This window comes from Thermobia domestica, chromosome 5, assembly GCF_964235325.1.
Source record: "Thermobia domestica chromosome 5, izTheDome1.hap1.1, whole genome shotgun sequence".
In the NCBI taxonomy this organism is placed as follows: Eukaryota; Metazoa; Arthropoda; class Insecta; order Zygentoma; family Lepismatidae; genus Thermobia; species Thermobia domestica.
The window spans coordinates 298,853,595-298,867,913 of NC_137458.1; the positions used below are offsets into that span (position 1 = coordinate 298,853,595).

Consider the following 14,319-nt stretch of genomic DNA (forward strand, 5'->3'; position numbering starts at 1 on the left):
GGTGTTTCAACAGTCCAAATGCGCAAAAATCCATTGGACTGGCATCTGGGCTTTTCACAGGAAGTCTTCAAACAGAATGACACGAATCGCTAATTCCTCTGTCATTTCCTAATAAAAACGTAGTGATGTTCTGGCGATATGACTCGGAGCCTTGTCCATATGGATCATTACCTGGTTCGCGTCCATTCCAAATAATTGTGGGATGTCTCTCCGATAGATAGGTGTCAGAATGGATTCTTGGAAGTATCTTACATTCACCTTCACGTTTTTGTCTACTTTGCGTATCAGCAAGTTACCCTCATATCCGAATCCTGTAACAACAATAAAGCCACGAGGGAAACTTTCCCTGCACTTACGAACAAAGTTGCTGCGCCCCTTAATGTCACGGTATGTGATTGCCCGAATGTGACCACCAGCAGTGAAATGGACATATGATTCATTCATTGTGACAGTTTTTTTTCCAATTTGAACCCGCCAGTCTTACGTTTGGCAATGTGACTCGGCAGCAAGTGGTTTACACGAGCCAACCAGAGGTGCTTGCGAATTGTTTTGTTCATAGCTGACGGTACGAAATGGAATCTGTGGCTATCACGTTGCGTCGGGAGATTTTCTCGGCACGCCAATCGACAGATCCCCCTTAGTGCTACGGGTGTCACTTTGCTTTCAGGCCTTCTGGTGGTTTTCGTGGAACAAAGTCAGCCATGAACAGAGCTTGATATTCAGTTACTGCCTTAGTACATCCTATAAAGGTTTAGAAAAAAGAAGAAAAAAATGGGAACAGGTCAAAACTCCCAAACCCTCACACTCAAGAAATGTCAAAACGCCCACACAAACGGTCATAACCCCCACAGCCAAAACTCCCACACTCAAGAAATGTCAAAACGCCCACACAATCGGTCATAACTTCCACACAAACGGACAAATCTCCCAAATGCACGAACGGTCATAACTCCCACAGCCAAAACCCCCACACTGGTAATCGGTCATAACCTCCAACGGTCATAACTCCCACACAAATGGACAAAACTCCCACACATAGCAACGGTCACAATCCCCACATAAATGGACAAAACCCACACACAAATGAACAAAACTCTCACATGCAGAAACTGTCACAAGTGTCACACAAATGGACAAACCCCCACACAATCGGACAAATCTCCCACACTCTGAAATGATCCTGGTTGCATGTCTTGCCCTTGTACTTTTTATTATTTTTTATTCCACTTAAACTGATGTTGCAACTATTCTTCTTGCACTGTTTTCTAATGACAGAAACACTAAAGTGAACGTCATAAAGAGTCGCAACAAAGACGTGAAATCACGATCATTTCAGAGTGTGAGGGATTTGTCCGATTGTGTGGGGGTTTTGTCCATTTGTGTGGCAGTTGTGATAATTTCTGCATGTGGGAGTTTTGACCATTTGTGTGGGAATTTTGTCCATTTATGTGGGGATTACGACCGTTGCTATGTGTGGCTGTTTTGTCCACTTGTGTGGGAGCTATGACCGATTGTGTGGGTGTTTTGACATTTCTTGAGTGTGGGAGTTTTGGCTGTGGGGGTTTTGACCGTTCGTGCGTTTGGGAGATTGGTCCATTTGTGTGGGAGTTATGACCGATCGTGTGGGCGTTTTGACATTTCTTGAGTGTAATAGTTTTGGCTGTGGGAGTTTTGACCGTTCGTGCGTTTGGGAGATTTGTCCATTTGTGTGAGACTTATGACCGATCGTGTGGGCGTTTTGACATTTCTTGAGTGTGGGGGGTTTTGACCTAGACCCAAAAAAATACAAAATTAACCACAAGTCAAACCGTCTTTTAGTGCAGAATTTCAGTCGCTTGCACATGTTCGGGATATTTATAGTTGGTAACATTTTGGGGACGGAATGAAACACTCATGAGGATCTCATTCTATGTACTGTAGGCATGAAACTTTTATCTGAACCACGTAATTCCTGTTGGTTTCAGCTAAAATATTGAACATTCTTCAGCGTATTTTTCGAAGTGTTTTTGATTGCTACTTTATTCCATCTTTGTTTTATGTTTTCATAACTAAAATTACGCATGAGGCGTACGGACGAACAACTAGACAAGCACCAACTTGAACAAAGTTGGAATTTTTCAGTGAAATGTCAAGATTTACACTTCCTCTAGCGTCTGTTTAATCGAAAAACGTCCAGATAGTTGAGTGGAACAACGGGGCGCGTACACATTCCATCCTAGATAAATGCAGCATTAGCTCTCGGGTTGCCTCCGCTGCATAAAATTGCTAGACGGTGCTTGGGCAGCTCTTCGGCCCTACGTCTCAAATTATGTTGACTTCATGGATCACCAACAACGTTTCAAAATTATTGGAACGATAAGAAATCGTTCCACGAGCGTTAAAACTCTATCGACCACTAAAATTGTATTAAAATACTTTCGATCACATTCTCGAATTTTCTTTGGTACGGTCACAGTAGTTCGAAATTCTTCCGCTAGGCGGAAGAGTGATAAGTTTTAAGATGATTCCCTGTGATGCAAATAAACCATTTTGCATCCTACAGTCACGTTAGGTGAGTGTTCAACGTGAGTTTCGAACAAATATTCGTAAACAACCACCATCAAAAAACTCTATTCGCAAGTGATATTCAAAGTGGAACTCCATTCTCAACAATTCAAGACAACAGAATGCATTTGAAAGGGAAAATCGTCTGGTAGGCCTTCTATGTCTGTGGCAGATGTCAACAGAGTTCGAACTTATTTTCAACAGCTCTCGAAAGTCTATACCAAGAGCTAGTCGAGAACTTCACATGTCTTGAACAACTTTGGCGCGCAGTGTATTAGTGTTTGCAGATGTTACAACATTTAACATCTAATTATCACACATCTTACACACACACACACACACAAAAAAAAAAAAAAAAAAAAAAAAAAAAAAAAAGCTTGTTCCAAGAGTTATGCAGAGACAATAATTTTTTGAACAAAATGTTTCAGTGATGAGACTATGTTCTGTAACAGAAAGAGCGAACAAACTAAATGTTGGTATCAGGAGGACAGAATCCTCATAAAATCTTTGAAATTATGCATGATTTATCAAAAACAAATGTGTTTTGCACCATTTTATCTTCCAAAGTGAATGGTCCGTGCTTCTTTCCCAAAGAACCTGTGACCGAAAAAGCATTTTACATATACTTACTAGATGGCTTATGCCAGAACTTGAACGTTACAATGTAAATTTTATGTATCAACTGGATGAGTCCCTTGCCACTTTCGTCGCAATGTTAGGAACTGTCTTGATGAGAGACTATCCCACTACTAGAACGGACGAGATGCTCACAATAATCAACAGCAAACGCGTTGGTCATTACGATCATCGGACTTAGCCCCCCGTGATTTTCTTCTGTAGGAACATCTCAAAAGACACTGTGTACAAACCACCTCCACCCTAACATGACCATGCTACTGCGGAAAGATAGTATTACTGCTACAATGTAAATTGTTGATTGAAATGTAATGAAATGGGTCTGGAAAGAAATGGATTACCGAACTGATGTTTGCAGGGTAATAAAGGAAGAGAACTGAACATTTGTCAGTTACTGTATTACAATTTTTATCACTAAAACTTGGACAGTTACAGTACTTATATGTAAAATTTACGTAATTTACACAATCGTTATATATAAAACTGAAAGTGCTTGTGGCTCTTGAACCACCCGACTGATCTCGATCAAATTTTGAACATAGATGAGATTCGGGCCTGGGATAGCTTTTATCATTTCACAATGATAGTGCAATTTAGGGGCTGGGGAGGGGGAGATATTTCAAAAAAAAAAATGAAAGTGACTACGTTTGTGACTTTTGAAACACCTGACCGATCTTAATCAAATTTTCAACATAGATGAGATTCTGGTCGGAGATGGTTCTAATCATTTCACTTTGACGGTGCACCTTAAGGGAGGGAGGAGAGGGGAGGGAAATAGGGTAAAAATGATCGAAAATGACCGGTATTAGTGTCGAATCCATAGTTTTCGGGTTCGCTGAGACGAACAGTGACACTTCCGATGCAGTGTAAATTGAAATTCAGCTCTTTATGTCCAAAATGAAACGTATTCTCCCCGTGCGAAGAATGGGTATTCTGCTAGTTGGTAATAATGAATTGAAATCGTTCAAATTATTTTGAAATGTTCTAATTATTTATACTGAGTAACTACATTGTTTCTTCCACTTTGATGGATAGAATAAAGAACCACCACAAGCACATTTGACGATTCAGACCCAAGATATTAGAAGGGCATTAGCTCACGAAATTATCGCTCAGACACGTTAAGAATCATGCTACACATTTTTTTTTTTTTTTTTTTTAACTTTTAAATACTATCTACATGGTATTTGAATATTTATGTACCTTCTGCATTTTCCATCTCTGAGTTCAAAGAATCAAAGCCAACGGTGGACTGAGATAACGAATTCATCCACGACGATAGATCGTCTTCTGATTCAGCAGCGAAGTAAAACACAGTTCCTGAAGAAAGAAATAGAAAGAAGATAAATTATTATTTCAATGTATTGATTCCTGCATCAAGTAAATACAATTTTCTATTGCACAATATGCTTAAAATCTCTTTTATCAAAAAAAAAAAAAAAAAAATCTCTTCCGCTTTGATAAAAGTGTATGTTAATAGATTCGTAGTGGTTGGATTTATTTGTCACTGATTGTCAATACGTTTTGAGCCTATAGTGACACTTATAACTAACAGATGGTAACATTTTCTACTATCTTTCTAATTTATTTACATTAAGCAAAAATAATGTAATATCCGACACGTGGTCTGTATGTGTAAACACCAACACATGCTTCTTATTTGTAAATAAAACCATATGCTCTGTTAGTACAACTACTACAAGCAAACAGATAACAAGCAGTCACCGTCAGGTCATGTGACAGAAGAAGTACACTAGCGCCACTCCTGTGCAGAAGATATAAAACATCGTGTAAGGTCTCCATTGACATCAGATTCAGCTGGCCATTCCTGCTCTCTTAGCTTGCCTGGAGCTCCGAGGTTTCCTCCTCACTTAGCTTACCTGGAGCTCTGTGGAAATTCAACCCCTGTCTTAGCTTGTTTGGAGTTCTGAGAGATACTAACCGCAACCACCTTGCTTGCCTGAAGCTCTATGGTTTCCCTGCCCACTTTGTTTGCCTGGAGCTCTGCGGGATACCAAACTCTCTTTGCTTGCCTGTAGCACTGAGAATTCCAAACCTCTTCCACTTAGCTTGCCTAGAACTCTGTGAAATACTTCTCTTGGTTACCTGCGCCTCGGAACAACTATTTTTTACCCCAACTGCTTAGAGAACCTTATACTGGTATTTGGGCCACAATTAGAGTGACACTGTATGTTATATTTGTATATTACAAGACTTTTATAATGAAAGGTTGTGGGAGAAAACCGAATCTCGTATGCTAAATTGCTATACCTAGTACTTCATCAAAGTAATTTTATAATATTCACAATATTTCTGTTAAATTCAAAAAATGGATGTCGAAGACTTATCCGAAGATGGACTCAATTAATAATCAATGATTTTCAATGCAACTTTTAGAAGAAAAAAAATCACACGTAGTATACATTAGGGTGGGCCTAAAAATGCATTTTTCCCCCTAAGTCATTATACCGCGGAAAAATTGCGAATTAGGAATAATAAAAAGGAGTTAAAAAAAGAAAAAAAAGAAAAAAAATGGGTTTATATCTTCCGGTCGAGCATGTGCTCTAAAGTTTTCCGAAATATGGAAAAATGCACATTTTTACTATAATTTTTAACGTTTTTAAATGAGTTTGTTCCCGAATGTAATAGCTCAAATTCTTATATATTAGAACCGCAGAAACATCTTCTGGTCGCGCATTACCTTCAAAGTTCATGAAATTTTGAAACAAAATTTAAAAATAAATGTAGATCACGCACATGGAAAAAAAACTAACGATTTACTTTTTTTTTGTCTTCTTGTTGAATACAAGTTTAAATATTTAAAAACAAATAATTTGAGACCATTAGTAACATTTATAAACATATTTTTTATTGACAAAAATTAGTTTTGTCAATAAAAATCTGTCCATCTAATATATAAAATTGAAAGTGACTACGTTTGTGACTTCAAAACTCTTGAACCGCCCAACCGATCTCGATCAAATTTTCAACATAGATGAGGTTCAGGCCAGGGAAGCTTTTTTATCATTTCACTTTGACAGTAGGATTTAAGGGAGGGGGAGGGAAAGGGGAAATATATTTAAAATAAAATAAAACTTAATAACTCTTGAAACACCTGACCGATCTCCAAAACATTTTCAGCATAGATGAGATTCACGCCTGATTTTTTTTTTTTTTTTTATCATTTCATTTTGACGGTGGAACACAGGGCAGGGGGAGGGAGAAGACATATATATAAAAAAAAATTAAAAATGGAAGTGACTATCTTTGTGACTTAATAACTCTTCAATGACCCACCGATCTCGATCAAATTTTCAACATACACGAGGTTCGGGCCTAGAATGTTTCTTATCATTTCAGTTCGACGATATAATTTAGGAGAGCGGAAGAGGGGAGATATCTAAAAATGATCGAAAATGACCGATATCAGTGCCGAATCCACAGTTTTCGGGGTCGCTGAGATGCAAAGTGACACTTTCGATTCTGTTTAGATCCAAATTCAGCCCCGCAACTTGGGGGAGGGCAAGGCATATAAAAATAATCGAAAATCACCTATATTAATGTCGATTACATATTTTTCGGGGTCGCTGAGACGAACAGTGACACTGCAAATCCATTTAAATCCAAGTTCAGCCTCCATGTCCAAAATGTCCAAAATGTCCTTGTCCATGTCAGAATCCCTGTATGTCCAAAATGAAACGTATTCTCCCCATGAGAAGAACGGGCAATCTGCTAATAATAACTAATGGTTTAAAAATAATTTGTTTTTAAACGTTTAAACTTGCATTTAATAAAGAAAACAAAAAAATGTAAGTATGTCCTTGAACTGTTTTCAACTTTCTTCCTCCTCCTCCTCCTTGAACTGTGATCTAACTTCCTAATCGACCTTCTCCTTTCTGTCCCTCCTTTTTTAAAACTTAATTATTATATGTTTCACATTTATATTCAACCTCGTTATATGGAACATAATTTCTTTCTTATACTATCTTCAAATTATAATGTAACTTCAAAACCCTTACACTTAAAGCTTACCTGTATGATAGATTTTGAAAGCATATTTTCTGGATTTGACCTCTGTAGCATGGGAAACTGTAAAGCCAGGTAAAGCTATGAAGCAGTCAGCTTTTAATGCCTAAAAATAAAAGATTAATTTATGTTCTATAAGTAACCATATTCAACAATTCATTATTACAGAAAACCTGAAGTATCATTCAAATTACAATGTTATAACATGTTAATGTTTTCATTTTGTTTAGGCAATCATACATCGAATAGAAAATTAAGGATGTTTTTTATTGGAATTCGAACCCAATATTATCTTTTCTTACATTTGAAGCTGCATTTCGGGGTAGGCTTCTGTACCTAGTCTAGCCATAAATACTGTTACAAAGAAAAAAACTCAACATCAACAATAAGAGTAAAGGGAATTAAATATGTATGTTGTATGTGAAGCACACATGGTACTATCGGCTCCAGCACAGTGTTTTGGTAAACCCGGGCACTAATTTTCACTCCTTTCTCACAAAAATGAAGACGTGTTGTAGCAGTATAGCTCACTCCCCACCACACTATGACGGACGCGGAATGATGGGCTGTCTGGATTTCGGAGCTTTGTCCCTGGCTTCCTGAACTGATGACGCATACACTTTATCATTTTGGTGACTGAAACACTCTTCGATAGTGAACAACTTCTAATCAATGAACAGAATCTGTCTGTGCTGATTTTGCGCGTACCGCTGAAGCAGGCGTTTACTTTTACGCTTCCTTTGCTTCATCAAATGCAGTGTCAGAAACTGTCCCATTGACAGTCGGTAGGCTCGAATACCAAGATCGTCCTTAAGTAGCATGGACATAGCTTGCTTGGAGATGTTCATCTCACGGGCCATTACTGTCTGCTTCCTTACGGAATTTCTCCTCACACTGCTTTCACAGCTTCTTGAGTCCTTGCATTTCGTGGTCGGCCAGCTATCGGGCGATCTTAAACAGACCCAGTGTTAAGGACCCGCTGGATGGTGCGATACACCAACATGCGACTGGTGTTAAGCTTTTTTTAGAGTGTTAAAAATTTTCACTCGCTGCTTTTCCAATTTTGTGTAGCGCAATCACTGCTACCTTATTTTCGTACTCATCCCATTCCATCGTGGCTATACGGGCTACGTGTATCTCTTTCTACAGCAGCACTCTCAATGTATGATCACACTTTCCACCGCCAGGCTCGTTCTTTCTACTCACAACAAAGTGTTGCAGCCTCTGGTACTTTTGTAACAGTATTTATGGCTAGAGTAGGTAGAGAAAATATCAAGATTTTTGTTATATATTTGCCACTCTGTCTTCTTCCTTGTATTTGAAGATACTTTTAATTTTACATTTGAGCTCCAAAAATTTTAAACTATTTACACGATACATGAAATTTTAATTACAGTCATTATATGAAAAATGTTAATTACAGTGCAAAAATACCAATGCTTTGAACTACGTCACCTCATATCAATGTAGCCAGCTCCAGAAGTGAAAATTTGATGGGTAATTGTTACAAAAATTACTGAAGAGAAAAGTAAATTATTTTTATGCACGTTTGATGGTCTTTCCTAGGTTAATAAATGTGGTTTCCGTTTGTATAGAGGGTTATCAGAGAAGATGGAACCAATTCTTGCAACACTGAATCGATCCCAAAAGACTGCTTCTCGCTATATCTTTCTGATTTAGCTCTATGGTGAACAACGCTGAAACCGGAAATGGTTAATTTCTACCACTTCCGGTTTAAATTAACTAGATATAATCTATTCTTTGGACGCTGAATCGATTTCTAAAAGTCGTTTGCTGTATCTTCTCGCTTCCCATCACCGTTTTTCACTATTGTGATCAGTGTTGCAATCGGAAACGGTTGATTTCTACCATTTCCGGTTCGAATACAAGGTTATTGGAGGAGATGGATCCTATTCTATCAACACTGAATCGATTCCAAAAGACCGCTTCTCGCTATATCTTTCCCTTTTAGCTTTTTGGCGATCAATGTTGAGACCGGAGAATTGTTAATTTATACTACTTCCGGTTTAAATTGAAGGGATGGAACCCATTCTTTGAACGCTGAATCAATTCCTATAAACCGTTTATTGCTATCTTAGCGTTTTTGCACCTACGAAGATCAAAACTTTTCTTTCAGTTCAACGTCCCACGATTATGCCTGTTAAGCTAAGGGAGACAAATGATCAAGGCAAATGAATGATGATGGAAGAATTGGTGGAATGTCGATGTAGAAGGAAACGGGAGTATCACGAGGAAACCCACGGACACGATGTTGTCCACCACAAACTTACTTGGCCCGGGATCGAACCAGGGACCCCACGCACGAGATGTAAGCGCTCTTCCACTGAGCCACCGTGCCCCCCACTCATACGAAGATGAATATTAAAGCCAGAAGTAGTAGTACTTTTGTACCACTTCCTATTTTCGTAGAGAGACGTGGGTGTAGGTGGTAGGTATCCCTGTGAGACTATCTCGATTCCAAGAAACTGCGGGTAAGATCGAACCTATTCTTTCGGACGCTGATTAGGTTCCAGAAAACTGCTTCTACGTATCTCTTACCGGTTTTGTTCTGATAACTGCTGACAGACAGACAGACGGACACAGCCATTCTGTAACACTTCCAATACTTATGCATAGCATATTTTGAAAATCTAAAACTGTTCATAACAAACGCTATTAAAGTCGAATCAAGAATTCTTGCCTCACGTGCACTCTACCAAAAAGCCGGTGTACTTCCTAATCAATCCAAGTAAAATTAAAGAAGAGGTGGAATGAAAAAGTGGAATTTCAAGAAGAAAAAAAAACAATAAAAATTAAATATCTGAGAGTTAAAATGATTGGAAACAGATTAATGTATCTTAAGTCTCTCCGGCAGAATCGTACTCAAAGAACTAATATATATATATATATATATATATATATATATATATATATATATATATATATATATATATATATATATATATATATATGAAAAAAAGCAATGAACAAGTAAATGAGCTTGCTTTTTTTTCTGGCACTACTTTCTACTAGCTTATAAGATGAAGAATGCCGTTGCAAATTTAGGATTAGGATAAGGAATAAGATTTCTGGGCTTTCTATGGACATATTAGCCCGTCACGAATGAAAGATGACGTTCCTCGACGATCGCACTATCCGAGGAAAAGGAAGTGGTCTGGGACTGGTATGTTAGGTACCATCCCGCTATTTGCCTGGTGTGAATTAGGAAAATCCAGGAAAATATTACTCAGAATGGCTGTCCTGAAAAAGGTTTTACACCTTTTTGACCGAGTGTCACCACCGGGAATCGAACCCGGGACCACTCGCATCAAAGACGAGAACGATAGCAACTACCCTACGCAGGGTCACACCGTTGCAAATTTGTGGAATACTTTGTGAAATACTGAAGTCATCTTTTAAGAAGCATTCTCCCCTTAAAATTACCGAATTATTTTGAAGTCAATACTCACTTCTCTGTTTTTGAACCCATAGAACATAGTTCCCTTGAGAACAAACCACATGCGGGACCAATGGGCTCCTGAGATATTGTCTCTGTTCCGACGCAATAACCATCCCTGGCAGTCTGCAGCACCCAATTCTTTACATGACACTTTCCTTCTCTCTGTGGATTAATCAAAGTTTAATTATAAACAAGACATTAAAAGCATCAAAGGGAATTGCAAAATGTATATTAGTTATTACTAGCAAACTATACAAACTGTACTGCAAGAAGAGCTTACTGAATGACACATACATGACAAGGCAAAAACCACACTACAACATTTTATTTTAAAGACTCTTGTCCAAATGAAAAATTTTTACTAATGTAGTACACACCAAATTCTAACTTCTGATTCACATTCTAACCGCAATCTTGAATTTGTAAATGGAAAGGGAACAAGGAAAATTAGATTAACTATTGTGTTATAGGAGTATCATAAACGTCTCTGCGTTAAAAAGTTATTTGAGTTGATTTTGAGTTTAACCTCTCTTTCAGCAGCGAGGCTATATGAGACAGGACCTACTGATTAACGTTGAATCCGAACCACATGAGCTTCCACCAGGAATCGAACCCGGATATCCCACGATGAAGGTGCGTAGGCTAACCGCTTAGCCACAAAGGAGCTCCCTGTGTTAAGGATGGAAGGTTTCAATTTTATCACGAATTCACTGTCATTCTTAGGATGACATATTAATGTCACAAATATGCATAATTATATATCAGATATGTGACACAACGTAAGAATACTCAAAAGGCTTCTATCATGTTTTAAAAAAAAATCACTTAATGCTTGTTATATTTGATACCATTTATTGATGATATAAATTATCAATATCCATAAAAAAATTACTTGTGCCATATTCTGTGCATATTTATGAAGTACAGTACAACCCCTCAAATCCGAACCCCGGAAATCCGAAAACCCGGCAAATCCGAACACGTTCTCAGGAGAAAAAAAAAATAACTACAGCTGGAAAATGAAAAAAAGAAAAATAGATTTAATCACACAAATTTAGTTTTTTTAAGGTTTTAACATTTTTAGACTTAATGTTTATTCTAAATCATTATCTAATTATATTCTTACAAGAAGACAGTCATTTTGGATATGCGACAATCATTTTGGACATGAGTGTACAACCTCAGTCGTTATTTTACCGCCAATTCAGTGACGAAATAAGTACGTAATATTATTTTCCGGGTAATCCGAACCCCCCGAAATCCGAACAGGCTTCAGCCCCAATTAGTTCGGATTTGAGGGGTTGTACTGTATGAGCAAAATCGCCAGTCTTTTTTTTTCTCGGAAAATCATGCTAAAAAAAAACTACCCCTTGGTGATTTTTCTACGAACAAAATATCTGTGCCATATTCTACAGGGTGATTAAAAAAAAACTCACGGATTTCATTTGGATCTAGAATTTCTAACTGAAGTCCGATTTTCATTCGGTTTGTGGCAAATGATCAAGGAAGGATGGAAGATTTATGGGACTATCAGGTTTTCCAATGCTAATGAAAAAATATATAGGAAATCACGACGAAAAAATATAGGAGGTTTCGTAAAGCTGTGAAAAATGAACACTTCAATTATCCAATAGGTACAAATAAAAAAAAACACATGGAAATTACACCAATTGTTATATGAACATACATTCTACTCTAAATGTAACTAAATGGGTAATGATCTCGTCGCAAAATTTTATACAAGTTTCTTAGTATTTTCGTATGTAGCTCACCAGTACTAAGCAACGATCGTAAGGAAAGTGTAAAAAGACTTGCATCAGAAAATCAGTATTTGTAAGTACATGTCTCCAAGATCTAAATGAAATGTACATTAAATCTAAAATGCAAATATTCTACACTGGCGTTTTTAAGGTAAAATTTAACTATGTGTAACATATTCTACAATTATTTGCCTACAATTAGTGCAAAAAGTATTGATACACCTAAATAAATTATTTACAAGGCTTTAAAATCAATACTCTATTGAACTTTTTAATGAATATGACGAAAATAGTTTATTTTTTGTTCCATTTTGTAGGTGTATGAATACTTTTTGCGCTAACTGTATATTGTTTGGTGTAATTATCTTTAGACAATAAGTAGGAAAGGACGAAACACAGAAGTCCCTCCATGCAACCACCCTACTGTGGAGACAAAAGGCCCTTCAACCACCCATACCTTATTTCCTTATGTTATTTTCACAAGTAGAAGTAGCAATGCCACGAAAATATAGGTTTCGTTAAAATATAGGAAATATAGGAGTTTATAGGAAGAGATGCAAATATATAGGAAAAATAGGAAATATAGGAGCATTGGAAAGCCTGGACTATGTTTACTGGTTTGAATTCATCCGGGGTAATGTCGATCGCGATTCAAGAAAAACAGTAAATTTTCGCCAGTGTACCTTACAATTGGATTGAGGTTTTGGATTTTTGAAGTGAAATTGCAGAATACAAATTAAGTGTTCGTGGTAATACCCATAAATCAAGTGTTGAATAGCTATAGCCTTTTTCTTTCCACAAACGATGGAGAGATTTCTTGGGCGACCTAAGGAATCGATAACTGACATGTTCCACAACAGCCGCCTGTAGGGTAAGATGCTTCCTTGTTTCACTCAGAAGCGATCCTGTTTCTTTCAATTTATTCATTAGCCACCACATTATGTTCCTGTCTGGGGCAGAACGTAAGGCAAATTTGTTTCTGAATGCCCTTTGCATAGCAACAACAGATTCCGTTCTCCAGCAGAACTTTTAACAATAAACTCATGTTGTTCCAAAGAGTACACTATTCTCACTGTGCTCTGATCATACTCACACAGTACCACAGAACAAAATGAAATGAAATCTTTTTAGTTTTACGTCCCACGGTTATGCCGGTTAGGCTAAAGGAGACGGTGATGATGAGTAATGAATGAAATGGTGGAATGAAGAAAGTGGGAGGAAACGGGAGAACCCCGAGAAAACCCACGCACACGGTGTTTGTCCACCACAAAGTTCACTTGGCGGGGGGCTGGGATCGAACAGTACCACAGAACAGTACAACACAATCCTGTTTCTTATTGATCTTGGCGAGATTGCCATCTAACGAAGAAAACTCAAATCTCCACACCACACCGCACTTCATTCTAATTGTAAGGTACACTGTCGAAAATTTGCTGTTTTTCTTCAGGCGTCATAGATATTACCCCGCACGAATTTAAACCAGTAAACATAGTCTCATTTAGACCCAGGTGAAATCCGTGAGTTTAAAAAAAATCACCCTGTATTATTGTTACTGAATTACTGAAGTATGAACAAAATCGAATGAATTCATTTTTGAAAACATCGTCCGAAAGAATCTACCCACAAGAGTACGCTACCAGTTGTGCATTGTGTTCCAGAAAAATGACTTATGCTGTATTATAGAGTTATTATTCATAAAAAAATATACAAAATCATTAGTGTAGTTCTTGAGAAAATAGCGCTTTTTAATTTTCTCTTTCTTATTTTTCGGGAAGGAGAAAAAAAAAGTAAAATGGAGAAGCCTATGAAAACTTGATATTTAAAATATAATCCCTATACGTTGAACCAGGCACGTAGCCAGGATTTCGTGAAGGGGAGGGGGCTCCGTGACAT

General features: G+C 37.5%; 1 protein-coding gene across 5 annotated transcripts in view; it reads right to left on the reverse strand.

The window, feature by feature from the left end:
- Window positions 1-14,319, reverse strand: part of cnk (connector enhancer of ksr) — a 111,876-nt gene that overhangs the window by 54,798 nt on the left and 42,759 nt on the right. For all 5 annotated transcript variants that reach the window (XM_081760343.1, XM_081760347.1, XM_081760346.1 and 2 more), the window contains exons 10-12: window positions 10,677-10,828; window positions 7,213-7,312; window positions 4,384-4,500 (exon numbers count right to left, since the gene is read on the reverse strand). In XM_081760343.1, coding sequence (XP_081616469.1) covers window positions 4,384-4,500; window positions 7,213-7,312; window positions 10,677-10,828 — 369 coding nt within the window. The remainder of the gene's footprint in view (window positions 1-4,383; window positions 4,501-7,212; window positions 7,313-10,676; window positions 10,829-14,319) is intronic.